Source organism: Amblyomma mixtum, chromosome 8 (assembly GCF_055824585.1).
Source record: "Amblyomma mixtum isolate Tamu chromosome 8, ASM5582458v1, whole genome shotgun sequence".
Classification (NCBI taxonomy): Eukaryota; Metazoa; Arthropoda; class Arachnida; order Ixodida; family Ixodidae; genus Amblyomma; species Amblyomma mixtum.
In genome coordinates this window covers 36,473,685-36,494,870 of record NC_143019.1, presented here as the reverse complement: position 1 = coordinate 36,494,870, position 21,186 = coordinate 36,473,685, and the positions used below count along the sequence as shown (strand labels likewise).

Here is a 21,186-nt window from a genome sequence, read left to right as displayed (position 1 = left end):
TTGCATTCTAAGACGGACTGCCACTGATCCAACACCCAAAAGAATCATTTGGGCTCCTGGCCACCAGGGCTTACGAGGTAATGAGGCCGCTGACGCGGCGCCTCTTAAGAGTGGAACACGACAGGATCTTGCAACACTGCCAGAGAGTACACAGAACGCCATCGCCCGTTCGGCTCTACGCCTTGCTCGTCGGTAAATTGGTTTGTGAGGAAAGGAAATGTATCTGCCTCGTATATTTTAAATTATCTTTTTACTGAAACAAATAATGACATTTCCGCGATTTCCTCACAGAAATTGCGTACCTTGTTTGTATAACCTGTTTATTCTTTTTTTTTTCTTTCCTCGCTTTGATGTTTGACGTGTACGCCTTCGCCGCACGCTGCTGCGCTACTGTGTATGCTGGGAGGTCAGGACTCCTCAAGCTGTTTTTTCAGCTTTTTACCTGCCCTCCTCGCAACATTCCATTTCTGTTGCGGAATAAATTTCAATTTCAATTTCAATTTCAATTCAATTTCAATATCTCGGTGGAAACCTGAACCTCGCCGTAAGGCAAGGGAGGAAGATGGGAGTCAGCGACGACACCGTATTCACTAGACGCGCCTTTGTTCATTCCAAACCGTCGAGCTGGCACGGTGGAGAACCTGGTTCGATTCCCGAGATCGACCAATTTCCTACTTGGTTTTATTTATTTATCTGGTCTGACTAGAAGGGTTAATAGTCTAATTGGACAATTAAGCAATTAACTAAACTCAGTATCACTTACTTGGAGCATCACTATACGATCCCTTTAATTGGTTGCATGGTTACTAGCCAAACTACAATTAGCCCCGTTTAAAATTCGCGTACTGTGACGTCAGGACCGTTTCGACCAATTGAAAAGCGTGACATTTCTGTCGACAACCCCTGCTTACAACGATGAGGCATTAAAGGCTTCCGCCTTAAAACCATCCATTTCCAATATTGGGCCGATTACCTGTGGCGCTTGGACACAGACAGCGCTTGCATGTAGTCACCTGCGCTTACAGGCGGAAGCGGAATTCCGGGCAAGGACACTAGACGACAGAACAGATTCGGAGGGCTTCGTCGACTTCGCGGGGATACAGCTGGCGTACGCGGCCTTCCAGAGCCTTCCTGACGATGAGCGCAGCGCGACCGTTCCTGGCGTGGGCCTGGACGCCGAGCAAATCTTCTTTGTCTCTCACTGCCTCAAGCGCTGCAGCTCAAATCGGGGAACTCGGCGTTCTCCGGACTCACGGTACTGGCACTACCGTTCACGCTGCATTGTGCCGCTCCGAAACATGCCGCAGTTCGCCAGGGCATTCGCCTGCGGATCGGGTGACCCGATGAGCCCCAGGGAAAGGTGCGAGTTCTGGTAGACTGGCCAGACTACTAGTAAATAGAGCTTATGCTACGCACTTCACTTTTCTGTCCTATTGTTAACTGCGTACAACCCTTACAAAAAAGTTTTAGACAGTCTATAGAGTGTCTATAGACTTCTGTTCATAGTCTATAGACTGTCTATAGACAAAAGTCTATAGGCAATACAAATGCCATAGACGGTCTATAGACAATTTATAGATTTATGGACATACGCTTTTAGTACACTTTTGTCTATAGACAGTCTATAGGCTATGAAGAGACAAAAAGCAATATCTATAGGAAGTCAATAGAGTCAATAAGAAGTCGAGAGACTGTCTATAGACCACTTTTATAAAGGAACGTAGGCGGGGCACGAGAAGAGAAGCACACACAGCGAGCGCTGGCTCTCAACAACGTTTAATTGGAAGAGACACATCTTATCGCGAGATACTGAAGGAGCAAAAAATTAACGTTGATCAAGCCTCCAGGCATTTAGGTATGCAGTTAAGAGACTGAATTTGAGAAACATCTCAGGATTCTTTTTTGCGCACGCAAAGACGACACAATAAGTCAAGGGAGACAGGACGGAGCGCAAACTGTCAACTGTTTTATTCCGGAAAAGTACACGACATTTATACCAAAAAAGGGAATAATCATCGATGCCACGTGCAAGCCAAATACCCGGGAAAAGCACATAGGAAGGGCACAGGTGTCTCACCTCTTATCTAATTTATCTAAAAAGGCAAAATCTTTGTTATACATTGTCACAGATGGTGTACTAATACATGAACTACCGCTTTTCGTAATATGGTAGGCCTCAGCCAATTCTCGCGCAAGCGTGTCAGTGCTCCTGCACAAGATGCTAGTGCCTTGGAGCGTTGCATCACACAGTTTTTTTTGCTTTCTGTTTTTTTTGTCATTATCTTTTTCACACTCACTGATGCGCGCCGGCAGGTGCGAACCGGCACCGTTCCTCAAAGACAAATTGTGCTCCCTTAGCCGCTCATTAACACATAGGCACGACTGCCCAATGTACACCTTAACACACTTCAACGGAATTTTGTAGACTACCCCTTTTTCACACTTCACAAACTATTAGCTAGCCTATTAATAAACTTATTAACTAGACCCGGCACAACGCATATTGCTCAGAAACATCTGCCGCGGAATTAAAAAAAATGTAAAGTGTTGGATGCACACAATGACCAGTTGGTCCGCGAGATTACTGAAGTCGCCGAGATAGCCAAACGAAGGCACCAATGCGTAAGCAAGGCGTCTATATTGTTAACAAAAAAATTCGCTGTGGCTTAGCTTGGTTAAGCCCGGTAATTGCGAAAGCAATATCCGTACGCACGCCATGGTACAGCTGGTAGTGTAGCTGGTGGTGGTGCTTATGGTTAGACTTGTGGTGATGCATCGGTTATATAATCCAATACAAACCAATCCAATCCCATGCAATCCAATCCAAACCATTCCAATCCATTCCACTGCAATCCAATCCACTCCACTGTAATCTAATCTAATGTGATCTAATATAATGTAATCTAATATAATCGAATCTAATGTAATCTATTCTAATGTAATCCGATCCAATCAAATGCTATCCAATCCAATTCAATCCACTCCAATTCAATGCAATCCAATGTAATCTAATGTAATCTAATCCAATCCAGTCCAGTCCTATCCACTCCAATCCAATCTAATGTAACCCAATCTAATCCAAACTAATGTAATCAATGTGAAATGAAGGTCAATGGTGGTCACCGGCCGCGGCACGCCAAAGGCGTGAAAGTGCTAGTAGTATTGCTTTCGCAATAAAAGGAACTTCAGCTGTCGTGCGTGCAGTAATCTTGCTCTGAATGGGAGGACGACGTGTGTATCATGGTGTAAAATGACGTTTCTGTGACACGTGTGCTCTGCGTGCGGGTATAAGAAGACGTCATTTCCAATTAAACGTTGTTAAACGTCACCGCTCCTTGTGCGCGCTTCTCATCTCGTGTCCCGTGTCCTGCGCTGTTCAGATTTGGATGGAAAACCAACCAGCCCAATCTGCTGTTATGGCATTGTTCTGCAGGCGCAATACGAATATTATTCACCCTAACTGCGCCAAAACAATTCAGCTCAAGGCATTAATAAAGTATAATCCTGTCGTGCTTACTCAACTCTGAATTTCTGTGTTCTTTATTTTCTGTAATCACCAAGTTTGCACTGATTTATTTTAAGTTCTACAAGTTTTTGTTCCGTATTATGTGTAGCCATTTATTAGAGCGCAGCTGCCAAAGGATCGTCGCCGGCTTCGGTGGAAAGGTAGTAGCGAGATTTTAACCGGATGGTTGTCGCAGCGGGAAGCACGCTCCGAATGGTTCCCCGCCTCAGCGACGCCGACGTCAGGTTCCAGCGTTACGCACGGTCGAAGCAAAAGCCGCTTATAAGCAGCACGAAAAAAGTTGCCGCCGCGACGACGCACATGCAGCGACTGAAATAAGCGAGTCTTTCGTCATCAAATTACAAACCAACAGACGGAGCACAACAGCCTAAAAACCTGCAAACAGTATTTAAGGTCACACTATTATTAATGGACTGGGATCTCAGAGACAAGAATGCAATATCTGCATATGTTATATTTTACTTGAATCGCGTGAAGCACGTACTATCACGCTCAATATGAGTTGCAACGCGCGGTCATCGACCGGGGCTCGTTCCGTGGTGTGCGTCCTCCAAACAGTCGCTCGGAATTCTGGGAGAAAATTTTTCCTGAGTGGGGGTGCTGTTGTTTCCTGGAACAGCAGTTTCTCCCAGAATTCCGAGCGACTGTTTGGAGGAGGCACACCACGAAACGAGCCCCGGTCGATGACCGCGCGTTGCAGCTAATATTGAGCGCGATAGTATATATGCATGCGTGCGCTTGTTTCTTCTTTTTTCTTCTTGTGTTTCGTTTTTTTTGTTTTCTTTGTGGTTTTGCTTTGTACTTTCCTTGTTAGAATATTGTTTTTGTTCATTCTGCTGGGTTCACCACCCACACCGAAGGGAGCCTCTCTCCAAACATTCTTGCTGGCGCCTTCTGAGAAGCAACTAGTTCCCTCCCTATCTATTTCTATAGCTTTGTTACCCAAGCCTCTGCCGTTGCCTTCCTATATTTTTATTTTTTATTTTTCAATGTTACTTTTGCTTCCTTTGTTTTTATATTTTTATGTATAAATGTTTTTTCTCCCCTTCCCTGTCCTTCGCAACTCTCACCCTCTTCCCCCTAAATGGACTGGAGCACTTGCGTCTTGTACTGACTTTGCGTCCCTTTGTGTGTATACCTTCGTTGTCAAGGTTAAGCACTCCGTATATTTGGTGATGAAGATCTACTCCGGAACATGGGCAGCATACCCTACCACTAAAAATAGGGAGTGCGTTAGAGGACAGCTTCCTTTTGTAGCGAAAGCTACATTGGCCACGGTCTTGCGATTTCGCTGTGGCGGTGCTCCGAGGAGGCACATAGACCGACCTCGAGCCGTTGCCTAGCAACCGCGGCAGCTGGCGGACGCCGCGCGCTCGCCGCGCCATCTGGCATGACGTCACCCCGCGCGTCTCGCCGTAGAGGCGCCGCCGCCGTTTGGTATGACGTCACACCGCTTGCCTCGTCTTTGCGCTCGCCTTAGCTTTCGCTACGTATATCCTGGGACAGCCGAGCTAAGCCACTGCCAATTTTTTTTAACTGCCACATTCGCTTACTCGTGTTTAGTGTGTAAGACCCACCAAGTGGCGAGCTGCAGGCAGAGAAGAAGCAATTGGAGTGCAACGCAGAGCCCAGACGTGTAGGAGGGATTGAAGTAATATCATAGAAGCAGGTACCGGAAGAGCATCGTTGGCACAAACTGCGTAAAAATGGCACGTGCATGTAAATTACTTTTGACGCACGCTTTAATATCCACAAGTTAACTAGTGACATAGAGTTTCTAAAGTTTGAGCGATTGTAAAACAAAAATATCATATACACGGTGTTTCACCTAGGACTGCACAATTTTTAAAATAGGGTTTCTCAAGTAAAAAGCGCTTTTTTTGGCATAGTGTTGTCAGTGGTGTAGAACATCAGAATACAACCAAGACGACCTAAAAAGCAGTCTAGTTAACTAATATTCAATACCTAACTATTTACCTATTAACGTTAGGCTCAATAATTACTGACAAGCGTGTAGCACACCGTAAGTAATATCCGTATCAGTTTTTCGAATTACAAAATGCCGTTACGCTAGGCGCTGTGGCCCAACAAATTCGGGCTATTCCGCCGAGTTACGTGCACTGGAGAAGTTGCTTTGCCTGCAAGTTTCTCGAATGTGCATGTATTTTTGCGCGTTGTACCTGGAATTTGTTCGGCCGCACCGTCGAGGACAACTGCAGTTTGAGAATTCAAGAAACTCATATGGTTATTACTTGAGGTGGGCTGTACGCCTGTCAGCAATTATGGAGCCTAACAGTAATTGTTAAAAAGTTAACCATTCAATATCAGTTAACCAGCCTGCTAGCTAGCACATCTATGCCGTATTCCGATATACTACAGCGCTGTCAATGCTATGCCGAAAAAAAAAGCGCTCTTTTAACTCAGAAAGTCTAGTTATATGAAGTGCGTAGAGCCTTATGTGAAACACCCTGTATATCTGCTGCTCAAATTCCTCCCTGGTGAACGTTTGGTGTGACAGGTGTATCTATCACACGAAAATACGGTACTGTTCAGAATGTGAACTGATTCTCATAGATGTCTTGGCAGTGCTGCTCCTAATTGCGTCCAGAAGAGCCCAAAGTATGACAGCTGACCTACCCATAACTCCTTCCCGTCTGTCTTCTGTTCTGCTACCACCCTCGCTGTGAAGAAATCTACACAAACATCGTGGATCGGGGGTACATTTCAATACACCTCGCGCTTTTTTCCCTTTTAGTAAACTAACTCTAAAACTCCCCATAACAAAAATAATTCGACGATACTCGTCTCTGTTCAACGTTATAAACTGCCGTGGCAAAAGCTTCGGTTCTTAGTACTGTTGCATTCAAGAATGGGAGCTCTGTTGGCAGATAGTCGCGCTTAAAAACAGCGCAAACGAAAGTGGACGAAGGCGCTCGGCCCCTAATAAGCTCAATAAAATTTTTTCAGCGGTAGAAAATAAGTCCCGCAATCTCAAAAAATCTGTAGCGCCTTGTGGTGTTAAGCACGATAAAAGATTTGTGCCGTGCTCCAAATGGGTAGTTTATAAAATCCCCCTGTCCTGTGGGCAGATATACATTGGGCAAACGGGACGTTGTATTAACACACGACTCGGAGAACATCTCAATTCATTAGAATCTAATCGCTCCACTACTCTAGTTGATCATTGCCGAGAGTGTCAATCCTGTTTTTCGTCCTTGCATTGAAATGACATTTTGTACAAACACCCCGACCAGTTGACCAGGGAAATCATCGAGGCGTATAATACGGCAAAGAAATGGAGACTGTGTGTCAGCAAACCATCCCTGCTCCTGCATGACTGTGAGGTTGCATATCTGGATATCACTTAGTAGCACGTGCGTTCTGGTTTTGGTGTTTTTTGTTTTCTGTTTCCTTTTATAAGCGTGTTTCCTGTGATTAAACTTTAGTTGAGGAAGGAAGGAAGGAAAAACTTTATTTTACTCTAGTCCTTTTTTGCGGTTTGGGGGCATCTTCAGAGACGTTTTCTCCTTGATTCTACCCCCAGGAGTCTTCTCTGTCGAAGTTGTCCGCCTCTAATCAGTGGTCGGTTGCCCTCAGTCCAGGGCTCCGCTGGCCACTGCCGCCCGTTGAGCTCGCTGTACCAGACCTTCTTGGTCTTCACAGCGGTCGCTGGACAGCAGAGTCTCCCACTGCTCCGCACTCGGGTTTTGTATTTTGGGGACCACGTCTATGTTTTGGCAGGCCCATGTGATGTGGTATAGTGTAGGTTTTTCGTCGCACCAGGGACATTTGTCCGTGTATATCGTAGGGTGCATTTTGTTTAGTATATGTAGGTTTGGGAAAGAGCCTGTTTGTAATTGTCTCCAAGTGACAGCTTCCTCTCTGCTGAGAGATTTGTGCGGTGGGGGATATCGCAATCTTCTGCCTCTGTAGTTTTGTAGTACTTTAGTTGAGAGTCAGCGCTTGTTCCTGTGTATTCTTCCTTTCGTCCCCGTTTGTTCGCGCTGTTTTTAGCATAATGTATCAACAACTCGCCCGCTTAGCTATCCTGTTGAAGACGCAGACCGGGACAGGTTGCACGCTAACATTCACTATTAATAAAACTGTGAGGGAATTCTTGGCGGATCGTTAATTTTGTTTTCGCTGCTGAATTTAGTTTTGCAGTTTATGCCGATATCTGCGGAATTGGTCATTCTCTGCATTCATAGATCGCTCGGAGGGCTCATTCCATTCCTTGCGCAGTGGTTAAACAGTGGACCACTGCCACGCAGGTGGTTGTTTCAAGCATAGCCTCAGATGGGGCTTGTGAGGCCCACTTAGCTCATCTCGAGCAACGCTTCGCGATCGATCATTCATTTAACTGCCACGTCCTCACAGCCTGGTGGGCAGGTTGTGATGACGTCAGAAGACTTGCATCGTGGCACGCTGCACACGTTACGTGTGACGGCGGCCGCCATCATTGCTTGCACATGCTTGCACAGACCCTTCTAAATACTAAGGCGTTAAAAACATGCCAACCACTGCTGTATATATGTACGAAGTGCACCAGTTGGTATCAGTTTCAACGTGTTGGTGTCTTTTACACTGTGATTAGTTTGCAACGCGTCTGCTCTACTCAAATGCGGTTCACAAGGCTCTTCTCTGCCCACCGTGTTGGCTTGTTGTCCAATGTTATTGATAGTAAACATACGATGGAAGCGACGATAAGTAATGTTTTGGAAGTGTAGTAGTCGTTCAAGTATATCCGGAACTTTTCGAAGCAAAAATACGAGTCTACTCTCCGAAGAATGCAAGTCTTTTAACTCTGCAGCACGCTTTGGACATGTGAGATCATCAGTATGCGTAAGCACTATGGCAAAGACGACGGGTAGGGGATACTTCACTGAAGTATCTGGTTGGTGATATCTGCAAATGCGTTGCCGACTTACAGGCCTTGTTGTTGAGGCCAAACAGCCAGCAGTTACTACACTGCAATGGGCGTGGCTGCAAGGTGTTTACACGATACAGTACAGACCACACCTTGAGCTCGCATGGGCAACAGGGCCCTGCAAAAGCTGCACTCATTGATTCGGTTGGCACACGAGAACCACCAACCCGCCTACTGCAGTGGTAAACGGACAGAAAGACGACATATACATCTTCAAAATCATCAAGAATTTCCGGGGGTATAGCTGAAAGAACAACACCGCTGGTGATACCTTTTAGTGGAGACAAGTTGTTCGGGAGTAAACTGCTTGACGAAATTGAGGCAGTAGACGTGCACTTGAGCACTGGAGCAAGTCCGCCACTCAAAACAAAATCAGGGGACTTGCACACAATTCCCCTTCTGCCGAGCGGTGGAACTTTGAAATTTCCAGGTGGGTCTGGTGACAGCCTTCAGCTGCTCCTGAATCATCCCAGGGTTTTGCAGTTTAACTGAACCTCCTCCTATAAGAACTAATGCCACAGGGATCACCATGGCATACTATTTGACTGAGTGATTGCAAAAGTCAGCTTTAAGCCGCGGACTGTCGAGCCAGGGACCTTCGCCCGGGGAGGTCAAAGTTATGATCTAGAGCATAAGGAGGCTTCAACCGTAATTTGCAACAGGACAAAAACGTGGCCAGATCCCACAACCATCGGCCGGACTCGTCAGGAACGCAATACAGGTTCGAGGGTATAGCAGAAGAACTCTGGAAGCCGCAAAAAAACCAGGCCGTGGAGTCTATGGCACCGAGAGCTCCTGAAAGAATGATCCAACTAATGATTGCCGTTCATTCCTTGAGTTTTACGTTTTACTTAAACATACCAACAGTGATGACGGTGATGGTAGTGGCAAAAGCCAACGCCAGCCTGAACTTCTTTTAGCAAAATTAGATGTGAAATAAACAAGAACCGATTTTCCCGAAATCTTCCTATTCCCAAACAACAGCCAGGAAGGGACTGCATAGCCATAGCCAACTGATTCCCATCGCTGCGGTCTGCACCTCTATCCAAGAAATTTTATGAAAACATTTTCGCTTGAACCTAAAATTTTTAATCGGTCCCCATATTCCGGGAGTTGCTTGGGCGTTGCAGCCGCTCTGGCCCCTTCGGTCAGCTCCAGTACAAGCAAGGAACCCAACGCATCGCATTCGTTGCGAATAAATGTCGGCGATGCCGCTTTCCTCACAGCTCGGTCTAGTTGCATGAAACGAATCAAATGGTCACTGTCGCAAAATGGCGACACATCGATTTCTTACATTTCGCCACCGCTAACAATTTCTTCCCACCGCTTTTGAATGTTGACAGATTAGCTGATGTGATGGGGTGCTTTGAATATTAAGGCGAAAGCCTTCATAGGCTCATGACTCGCCGGCATGTGCGTCCGCAGAAGTCTTCCCAGCCTAGGTGCCAAACTAAAGACGTCGTCAACATGGCGTAGTATGTCGTAACACGAAATTAATCATCACACCTTAGCTGTGAATTAATAAAAATGTCGACGTAATTAACATTGCGTAATAAGTCTTAGCATGGAATTGTTGAGTCGAGCTTAATTAAGTAAAAAATAATCAAAACATTTAATAAAAATAATAAATAAAAGCTGATAACGTCATCGAAATTGCGCAGTATGTCGTAACACGCAATGAAATAATGAAATTTAAAAATAATCAAAATAATTAACAAAAACTGATGACTTCATCAAATGGCGCAGTATGCCGTAACCGGAAATGTGCTGGGCACACAGGTGACGTCACCTACGACGCCAACCGAGTCTATATATGGAGCGCCGACCACCGTTCCGACTCCACCCTGGAAGCTGCAAGCGCATATGCATCACGCCACCTGTGACGTCATCACCTCAGTAACAGGGGTAGCAACAGAGGCGTAGATGGCTTTCGCCTCATCCCACTTTAGTGAGGAAAGTGCCCTCAGAATTTTTTTTTCTCGTTTATTTCGTAATTGGGTTTACTGGATTGAAACTCGTTTTGATCTGTATATTGTGGATCAGGGAGCTTTTTTTCTGGAAGATGGTTTTTCGAGACAGTGGTCGCGTGAGTACAGCTGTCAGAAAGAGAGGAAGAGGAGACCGAACGAACCGGGGCGTGCTGTCGCTTGCGCAAACTCGAGCTCTCCTGCCAGAATAGCCCCGCCCCTTTTCTGCAGGGACCTTACAGCGGCCTTCAGGCGACCCCGACAGCCAAGAAGTTCCCCGAGCGTCGTCGGAGTTTAGCGGGAGATCTTTTCAGTCGTGCTCTGGCCTCCTCAGGACGGGCGCTTGGGAACGCATCAACGTTGTTCCATTCAAGAATCGGTGGGTCCCTTTCTTCAAGGTGTTAACGGTAGTTTGAGGCCACGCGTCCTTAAACTACTGTTGGCCATAACGTTAACACCGTTAACGCTCCATGTGAGCCACTCGTTAACGCTCCATGTGAGCCACTCGTTTGAAATTATGGTATTATGGAGTCATAGAGAATCATATGGAAATCCATATCTTGCTTGTACGGAGCCCATAAGCGACCCATATAATTTCAGTACGATTTCTATGCAATGTGCATGACCTGATATGGAGTCCGGAAGACTCCATACGGGCTTCTTCTACATACACCATACCGAATCCATATGCTCCATACTGACTCCATAAAATTTTTTAGGGAGACGTACGGAATTATGGAACTCGTCATATGAACACTTTCGATACGAACGTGCTTTCTGTTGTGCTCAGCATCTTCTCAGATGCGCCGCAGCGTTTTGAAACACCATCTCTGGCTACCACATGTCACCTTTCTTGTTTCTTCCAGAGCGGTCAGAGTTTCAACTGAGCCCAGTGCCACCGCATAAGCGCGCCGTTTATCACCTGAGGACATAGACACAGCAGACCTGCCGAACCATGGGTGAGTAAACCTTTCTCCCGCGGTAATTGTGGGTTAACATTTCGCAGCACCCACTATCTCGATTTGGTAACTGACATCTGATAGGCCGCACTCTCCGAACGTGACTCTGTGTCGATGGTGCTCACCGTCAGAACGGCTAGATTTGCAACAGCAGTATGCAACCCAATCCGAATTCCCTTGACGGGTAGTTGCTTTTCTTTCTGAATTAGCCCTATCCTGAGCCAGCTCCGGCAACCCTGGTTCCCCAAATTTGCGTCTTGACGCCAAATACCAAAATATGACTTTGCCGGTCAAATGAACCATGCAGCAGAACGACGGGATCATCATAGTCAGCCTGATTACGCCCACTTCAGGGTAAAACCTCTCCCATGTCTCTCCTGTTAACTTTCTCCTTCGCCAACTTCGGCCACCGTATCCCCTAAAACTTCTTAATCTCATCCGCTTAATCTCATCCGCCCACCCAACTTCCCGCCGCCCCCTGCAAAAGGCAGATTCACACGACGGTCCGTTCACCCGCCTCCCGCGCATCACGTGTTCATGCGTCAGCACATTTAAAGGCGCGCTGACCAGGCCGTGTGCCGACAGCGCGCCTCTAAATGTGGTGACGCATGAACACGTAGTGCGCGGGCCGCGGGTGACCGGACCGTCGTGTGAATCGGCCTTAAGCTTCCCTTCTCTTGGAATCCACTCCGTTACCCTTGAGGACCAGCGGTTATCTTGCCTTCGCATTACATGCCCTGCCCAAGCCGACTTCTTTCTATTGAATTCGACGAGGATACCATTAATACGCGTTTATTCCCTCGCCAACTCTGCCCGCTTGCGGTTTCTTAACGTTACATCTGTCATCTTTATTTCCTTAGGTCTACATATACCCACAAGGGCGTCCGCAGAATTTTTTGCAGGGGGGGGCCCCATTGGCTGTTGGCGCCGGAGGGGGGGGGGGGTTATGTTCGTAGCAAAAAGGCACTATTTGCGGAGTAAATTTATTTATTTATAAATAAATAAAATAAATAAGTAAAATACACACATGAAAGAAAAATTACAAACAGCAAATTAAAGCGTGGCTAGGAGAGATACATTGGAGTTTATCAACGAAGAAACAATTAAAATTAATAAAAATGCAAAAAGATACTATCACTTCGTGGAGAAGAGTGCTCAGTCTTGCTGCATACGGGTTCTCGACACACCCGGATTGATGACCAGCACACAGCACAATATGTTCACAAACACGCAACGACAGTCAGTCAGTAAACAGCAACTGTAGACGCCTCGGATTTTTCTGGGCGAATTGCGTGATGACACGGGTGATAAATTCATTCCTGTGCTTCATTACACGCTCTCGGTGCACACTCATCATACAAAGGCCGTCCAGTCTGTCGTTTGTCATCGTTGAGCGTAGCCACGTTTTCACTCTCCTCATTGTACTGAAGGAGCGTTCGACCGTACAGGTAGTAACTGGCAAAGCCAGAGCCACCTCAATGGCTTTTGCAACACCAGGGAAGAATGTCTTGGCCTGATGTAGAAGCTCGCAGTAAGTTATTTCTGATGGGTCCCCAGTTTTGTTGCACCACATCTCGTACCAAGAGATGGCCTCTTCCTTGAAGTTGTCGATGCCGTAAAAGCACTGGAGTTCTTCGGCGAGAACAGCGAACTCAACACGGCTCAAGTGCTTCATTTTTGATGGATGAAGCTGGAGAAGTTTGAAGCTCCTCTCATTGCTTTCAGAAAAGCGCCGAGCTAAAGAAGCAGTGAGGGAGTCCAAGTACGGCACATATATTGCCACACGGTAGTATTCCTCCGGCGACTGAATCCCGTAGTTGTCTCGGTGGGCCTGACGAGAGACTTGTCTTGGCACAGATATCACCACATTTAAGTGATTGGCTGCCTCCCTTGCTGCATTCATGACGTTAGAGAACTCCTCTACAGCGTTCGTCCGGTGGCCGCGAAAAATACGTTGCAGCTCAGTGATGTGGTCATGCACAGAATGGAAGTCCATGGATACACCTTGCAGAATGTTCGTAACTGGTTCGAGCCGAGCGCTGTACTTCGCTACAATATGCAAGCAGACGATGAAAGATGAGCTTGTTGTTGCGCAGTAGAGGATGTGAGCTCGTTGTCTAGTTGCAGCGTTCGAGCATGATTCCGTGGACGCGAGCTCCTCGAGTGCTTCGACTATGGCCACGTAATGCTGAGAGAAGATCCTAATAGACTTATATTTTGCAGACCATCTTGTCTCACACAGCATCGGAATGTTCGGCACCAATTTTCTCCGGAGTACGCTCTCGCGGAAGAAGTTTATGGTTTGTTTGATTATGCCAATTGTGTTTCGAATTTCAGAGACGTCGTTCAGATCGTTGATGACGAGATTTAGTTTGTGACTTGCACAGTGGAAAAATAGTGCCTTGGGAACTGTTTTTGTATAATTTTGTTCACTCCAGCTTCTTTTACAGCCATTGTAGAGCATCCATCGTACCCCTGTCCAACGAGGTTCGAAAGAATCAGCCCGACATTCGTCAAAAACTTCAAGATTGCCGCGGCGATGCAAGCGGAGTTTAATTGCTCCAGCTCTACAAATCCCAAAAACTGCTCTCGAACGCACACTTCGGCTCCCGCCTTGTCAATAAAGCGAACGCCTATAGACATCTGCTCTTTTCCTGAAATATCTGCAGTTTCGTCAGCAAGAACGGAAAAAGCAAACGCTTTGTTAGCTTCGGTAACTATCTGCTCTTTCAGGATGTCGCCACAGATTGTGATGATCTCGTTCTGGACGCGGACAGAAGTGTACTTGGCATTGCCAGCAGAAGAAGCGAAGTGCTCCTGAAGTAGAGTATCTCCAGCTTCTACACGAAAGTCAAGCAGATCATTGAAGACTCCACTATCGGACTGCTTGCCGCGAATTGGCAAGTCATGCGTCGCGCAAAAGACAATGGTGGAAACTATTGGAAATAGTTTCTCACGGTTCCTTTCAACTTGCGCGTGGAGTGCTCTGTTCAGCTGCTCTACAACGGGTAGCTGCTTGCCTTTCATCACATCCATAAAGTTCTGTGAGGCCGTCATTGCCTCCTGGTGCCATTGGGATTTTACGTGATCCCTGCACGCCTCGTGCATTTTTCTGTAGTTACTGAAAGCGCGCACGATAAAACTTCCTTGAGTACCCCGGTGAACACGTGGAGGAAAAATGACGCAAAAACGACAAATAGCGCCTTTCGCTGTCGCTGAGTACGCAAGCCAGGGGGCGTAATCTCCCAGCCATTGATGTCGAAAAGGCCTCTTTCCAGGTGTTACATCCTTCTTAAAATCGTATGTAACATTTGGTGACCATGGCTTAGTAAGAAGACGTAACTTCAAAAAGTCCGGTATGCCAGTGAGTTTAGCTTTGCCTAGAAACTCTCCTAAGTCATATTCTTGAGGCAAGTTATTTGTTTTCTTGATGTTGTCTCCGGACTTCGATCCCAAGCAAGGAGAAAGGGAATCGTCTCGGCTTACTGCGTGACCGGAGCTCGCTGGTGAAGTTCCTTCCATGGAGACGACGACGTCGGCTACTGTCCGGTGATGAAAGGTTGCATCGCTCTGGTCAAATCCGGACTTAAATCCCAAGAAAGGAGAAATGGAATCATCTCGGCCTGCTGCATTACCTGAACTCACTGTTGACAGAGTCCCTTCCATGGAGTCGACGACATCAGCTACTGTCCGGTGATAAAAGCTTGCATCACTCTGTTCAAATGCTACATCGTTGTCACATATCACACCAGAATCTGCAGGGGCGCATTTGGATAACGCTTCGTCGGACAACCGCTGACGCTTGAAGAAGCGCCGAATGTCCATCATTCGGAACCGCGCGAGACAAAGCTGGCTATGGAGTTCTTCGGGGTTGGTAGTGTTAAAAATATATACACATTGATTGAAAAAACGGTTGAATGAGTACGTTGAAAACAAAAAATGACTATATATACAACGAAAACTTATTTACAAGATAAATGCACGCTCGCAGCTTCATACACCTCGCTCCATCTTGCTCGCGCAACCGCACAGTCGAGTATTTGCACACACACTACTCGCCGCTCGTCGTTTTCTCGTCCGCTGTCTTGATTGTTCTCAGCTTCGTTGACAACCGGCCACTAAAAATACCGAAGCACAAACACAGAGGCGCGCACACATGCAAGGGCCTACTTGCCGCAGTATCCCCGAATACGCACTGTTGGAGTTGAGGGTTCAGGACAGGAGTGCCGCTGAGCGAAGAGGTAGATGGCGAAAGGAGAATAGGTTTATTTACATTTTACATTGGTGGTTAGAAGTGAGACGATTCTGCCGCATCCGTTGTCGAGTTTTATATCCTTCTTGTTCCCTAAAGTCCCTAGGTTGAGGACGCCCTTGCCGGAGTGGGAGGGGCCTAGAGCTTTCACCTGTGCGCACACACACGACACTGCACTCATGGTCACGCCCCCTTCACATGTGGAGTCTGAGGGAAAGAAGGTTGTCGTCGAGGTAGCGTTGACGGCGGTAGGTGATGGCCTCCGGCCAGCCGAAGGTTTCTGCGGGTCACCGACATCTGTTGATCATCAAATGCCACCCGCCGCTCGAGGCCAGACGCGAGGTCACGAAAACGCCGAAAGTGGTTCCTCGTGCTTGGGTCGGAGATGAGGCCCGCCAGCTTGTCGCGGTGCTTGGGCACGCCAAAGAGCAACCGGAGACGAGGCCCTTTGTTCCCTGGCACGGTCACGGCAAATGGGGAAGATAACGTTCGTCTCCCCGAGGCGGCGGCGGCGTTCTACACGTGCAGGCACTTTATGAAGGGGGTCTGGTTTTGTTCCTGCACTCCAACCGGGCAAACTCCGTAATTGAAGTCAGCTGGCACCTGGGTCCTCTCGGTGCTTGTGGTCCATGGCGGCAGGCCCGAAAGCAATCACCCTCAAGTCGCTAGCAGCCATACACAGTAGAAACAGGCGTGCTGGCGGCCACCCGGCGAGACTTGTTGTCGTCGTTCCTAATAGCACTTTGGGGGTGAAAGGAACGCCTCGCGACTTCCGAGGGGAAGGGACACTCGCCACTCCGGTCGGAAAATTTGTTTTGTGTGTTTTTATGGGGTTCAGAGCCCCAAAACGACTCAGGCTATGAGGGACGGAGTAGTACAGAGTTCCGGATAATGTCGACCACCTGGGTCTCTTTACCATGCACTGACATCGCACAGTACATGGGCGCTGTTGGGATTTGAGGCCCAGCCAGACGTGACAGGCGAGCCAGGCGAGCCAGGCAGGCGCCATCGGGCTGCCTTGACCAAAGGCGCTGGCTTCCGGAGAAGATGCAAGGAACGCTGGTGTGGGGGCGCCTCTGGAGACTGCGTCGCCGTGAACAAAAGCAACTGCTAATCCCCTTTGCCGAAGATTCTGAAAGCGGCGCTTCTACCGAACTGCGCTCTCCCGTGGATCGGAGGAGACAGCGAGCGGCGGCGGCGCCAACTCATCGCCTGCTTGCCCTTGAGCAGCCCGACAAAGCGGGGGTGGACACGGCTGATTTGTCCCTCCCTCCTGAAGAATTCATCGGTGGCCGGATTGTGCACTGTCTGCCTCCGTGTGGCTATCTCTCTAGAGATCAAAGAAACAGGCACCCATCTCAAGACGCCTCGAAACACATGCTCGCCGGTGCCGCTGTATGTCTGCAACGACGCGTCCCCGGACGCGGCACTTCGCAGATGTGACCCAAAGCTGGAAGCGGGGCCGCTTTTACTCTTTTTGCTGAGCGCACCGCTGCCCCTGGTGTGCGGCCATCACTCACGGTTAGAGTGAGTGATTTTCCAGGGGGGTGCAGCCGCCCCCCCTTGCCCCCCCCTCCGGACGCCCATGTATACCCATATGTGAAAATGTGTGAGGAAGCAGACTGGATTCCAAGGGAAAGCAAGTATAGCAGGGGGCTGCAGAAAGTTAGGTGGGCGGATGCGATTAAGAAGTTTGCGAGGATAGGGAGGCCGCAGCTTGCACAGGACAGGTTTAATTGCAGAGATACGGTAAAGGCTTTTCTCCTGCATTCGGCGTAGTCAGGCTGATGATGGTTTGAGAAGCGGAGGGGAGCAGTGGTAAGGATGTGAGCTGGTCGCACGTGAGGTGGTAGGTGCCATCGAAGGGCAGACAGGTGGAAGCGTTTTGTAGCGATAGTTACACTATGCCAGCTGCTTCGCGAGGTCGGCGTCGTGGCACACCGCTCCGCCAGTTGTGCGCATGCGCGGAGTGACGTCATAGTCCGCAGCTGGTGTGCGCGCCGCGCGCCTCGTCGCTGCGCCGACGGCGAAGCAGACACCACCCTCTTCGTCAGCTGTGCGCATGCGCGGAGTGACGGCAGAGCACGCAGCTTGTGTCCGCGCCGCGCGCCTACATTACGCTAGCATTTCGAGCCCTTAGCGTGGCGGCGCCGTGCTGGTCATGTGGTTGGTCACGTGGTGCGGAGCAGCTGCCGGCGAAACCGAATGGGGGAAGAGTGCAGATGGAGAGATATGGAATCCATGTTCAGGGACGAAGATGAAGAAGGAACGCCCAGCGAAACGCAGCGGTGAAAGACCGACTTTGCAATTAGACTCAGCGAGTTCCACTGGACCAGCTGTAGCTATCGCGTCACTCCAGGTTTAACAAGGGCTAAACCACAGCCAGTTTTTTTCCACCCGCCATAGCAGCTGAGCGATATCTTTGTGGTTTGTCATTCGCATATTTTCGGTGGTGTATGTGAACATATAGCAAGGTCGGTGCTTCTAGCGAAGCTCTGGAAGATGACACAGTGGATGGAATTTTCACGCGCTCCTTTACAACAGCCGGTTTTACGTTGGGAGTAGCCGTGGAGGTTTAAAGGTTCTAACACGTCAATATTTTGTGCTCAGCACACTTAATAATCTTGAGAGAAACCCTATAGTGAGCCCAGGAGGAAATGTATCAACTCGCTGAGGTAAGGGGAGAATTGCCTTCCTCTGTGTTGGCTTAGGAAGTTTAAGCTAAAAAAAAGCGACCCGTCAGCCGTTGTGCATCCAGCACTTTTGAGGCTACAACAATGGCCGAAATAACTGCGTGAAGCGTTAAGATGGCGCAAACGTCAAATTTGTAGAACTTCTTGCTGTGACAATTCTTTGCTTTTTCTTTCAGCTGAACAGTCGCAAATGTCGAGTAAGTTGCACTACTTTCCCATGATCCTCATTTTGGACGTTTGAGAACCGTCGTATTTAGGCTGTGATTTTCGTGCTTTTCCTACCAAATATGTTTAGGGTAAAAAGAAAAGCTAAACAAGTTCCAGAGAAACCTCGTAGTTAAAGCACAATTCGTCCTGGACCGAGGTTCGAACCTGGGAACGCAGCTTCACCAGAGCAGTCGCTCTTCCGACTTCCAAATTTGTCCTGCAACCACCAAATTCGTCCTGATGTTTTCGAACCCCGTACCAGGACGAATTTTTCTTCAACGACGCAGTTTTTGAAAATCTATACAGCATTAATTTGTAGCCGTATGGCTGTAGAATTACTCCCTTGCTATAGTATAATTACTCCCTTATTACCAATCTTCTCCACCTTGGGCGGCTTCCCCAAACATTTGACCATATTTTCGCGTACAATGCTAATTGTACAGTGGACTCATTGAAGACGCTCTGTATTTCCCGGTCTCTTTCGACGAACTCGAGAGTGAATACTAGAACTTCGAATCGGCTGCAGGCAGGTCACCCCTTGCAGTTTAAGCCGGCTGGAATTAGACTAGAATGGAAGAAATGCAGTTCTGTGTTTGATAATTAGTGGCGCCATAAGAAAGCCTCGAATAATACAATGAATTTAATAGTCAATAATGACCCTCCCGTTGACGCGCAGCCACATGGATGAAAAAGAAAAGAAATCACCACAGGCTTATTATCTTTCTCTGCTGTTGGCATTTTGCTCCGGGCGAAGGCTTGAACTCAGACTACTGAGTCACTAGAGGAATCGCTCTATCTATTAACCTGATCAGAATGACTTTGCCGATTGTAGAAAAATCTGAACTACTACACAAGTCAAAAGCGGGGTGGTATTAATCGAGTCTATTGAAGAACTCAAAGTACAGTACATGGCAATCAAGAAAAGAAATACCAGAATAAACCCAGTCAACGACTTGTTTCGACCAAAAAGCTCGCTTCCTTCAATTAAGCCTCGATTTAGAAGTCCGCACGTAAGCTCTCTAGACTATCTTCTCATTATGCATTCATTCATTTACCCACGAAGCAATAGCACGCGTAACTGTGCTCGCCCTACTCACTCAACTTCTGAAGCGCATTTAAACGTCATCCACTGTTGGAGTTCTGACTCTCACACGCTCTTCTCTTCAGTGGTTTCGGAAATGAGCGTCTCCTCAAGTAAGTATCCCTCCACCAACCTATTCGTCGCTGGGCACTGATCTTGCGCTTGCATGCGATTGCATTGTGAATTCAGTTAAACACTGCGAACACAGTAGTTTGACAGGCGGGCGAGTTGATGATACGTTATCAAATACTAGCGAGAAAGACGCAGACGAGCAGAAGATACTAAGCACTGGCACTGACAGACAACTTTTTTAGTTATGAGGGGACACAAACAGCATATCCACAGGCGAACGTTCAGGAATGTAATAAAACGAAAAGGGTTAGGTAATGCGACAGCCATTCAACCGTTGCTAAATGGAATGCGATTGCTAAATGGAATCAAGGTTCCAGGCGTGTTTACTTACGTGATTGATAGAGGTCGGTTGGATGCGCGTGTTCCGTTCCGTTCGCCTGACGTGATTGGTGATGGCTTGCCTGCCGAAAGAATGCGTAAAGTTTCCGAAAAAGTTCACTTTTATTAAAGAATAAGAAAAGTGGTAGACTAAGACCTTTAAAAATGCATTGCTAACCCCAAAGACAGCTGCGCGCAATAGCTTGTGGAAATCCCTTTGCCTGAAACCCCTTACGTGAAACCCTTAGCAACGATTCGTTCTCCGGCTTTAAAAAAATTCCTACGCTCCAAACCGGACACCGAATGCTTCATCATCATCATCATAAGCCTGACTACATCCACTGCAGGGCAAGGGCCTCTCCCACGTCTCTCCAGTTAACCCTGTCAATTGCCAGTTCCGACCACCGTATCCCCGCAAACTACTTAATCCCATCCGCCTGCCTAACTTTCTCTCGCTCCCTGCGACGTTTGCCTACTCTTGGAACCCACTCCGTTACCCTTAAGGAACAGCGGTTATCTTGCCTTCGCATTGAATGACCTGCCCAAGCCCATTTCGTTCTCTTGATTTCGACTAGGATGTCATTTAAACGCGTTTGCTCCCTCATCCATTCTGCTCGCTTCCGATACCTTCATTTGACGCCTATCATTTTTCTTTCCATAGCTCGCTGCGCTGTCCTTAACTTAACCGAACCCGTTTCGTTAGTCTCCACGTTTCTGCCCCATAAGTGAGTACCGGTAAGCTAAAGCTATTGTATACTTTTCTCTCGAGGGATGCTGGTAAGCTGCCATTCATGATTTGAGATAACCTGCCGTGTGCACACCACTCTATGCTTATTGGCCTATTTCTCTCTCATAATCCGGAGCAGTAGCCACTACTTGACATAAGTAGACTTATTCTCTTACCACTTCCAGCACTTCGCTACCAATTGCGAACTGCTGTTCCCTTGCGAGACTCTTTGTTAAGTGTTTAAGGCAAGGGGTTTCACGAAGGATCCCCGCAAGCTATGGCGTTCAGATCGGACTCACTGTTAGGCACGCAGCTTGCTTGGAGCCAGATTCTAGGAAACCTCCTCTGATCCATCATACCTCGGGACATGCGGTGCTTTGCCCACTCCACTGTTTCC

At 47.8% G+C, this 21,186-nt stretch overlaps 2 protein-coding genes across 4 annotated transcripts in view; both read left to right on the top strand.

Annotated features, from left to right (window-relative positions):
* LOC149332092 (neprilysin-3-like) overlaps positions 1 to 11,378 on the top strand; it is a 38,374-nt gene extending 26,996 nt beyond the window's left edge. Inside the window, exons 11-13 of one of the 2 annotated variants that reach the window (XR_016284872.1) lie at positions 1,026 to 1,360; positions 10,652 to 10,799; positions 11,287 to 11,378. Coding sequence is in view for 1 of the 2 variants with exons in the window: in XM_089555690.1 (XP_089411816.1) it covers positions 1,026 to 1,376 (351 nt within the window). In the remaining variant the exon portion in view is untranslated. Of the gene's footprint in view, positions 1 to 1,025; positions 1,377 to 10,651; positions 10,800 to 11,286 lie in introns of those variants that run through there. The other variant, XM_089555690.1, reaches the window with a different exon arrangement.
* LOC149332091 (uncharacterized) overlaps positions 11,315 to 21,186 on the top strand; it is a 52,782-nt gene continuing 42,910 nt past the window's right edge. For both annotated transcript variants that reach the window (XM_089555692.1, XM_089555691.1), the window contains exon 1: positions 11,315 to 11,379. The gene's annotated coding sequence lies outside the window, so the exon portion shown is untranslated. The remainder of the gene's footprint in view (positions 11,380 to 21,186) is intronic.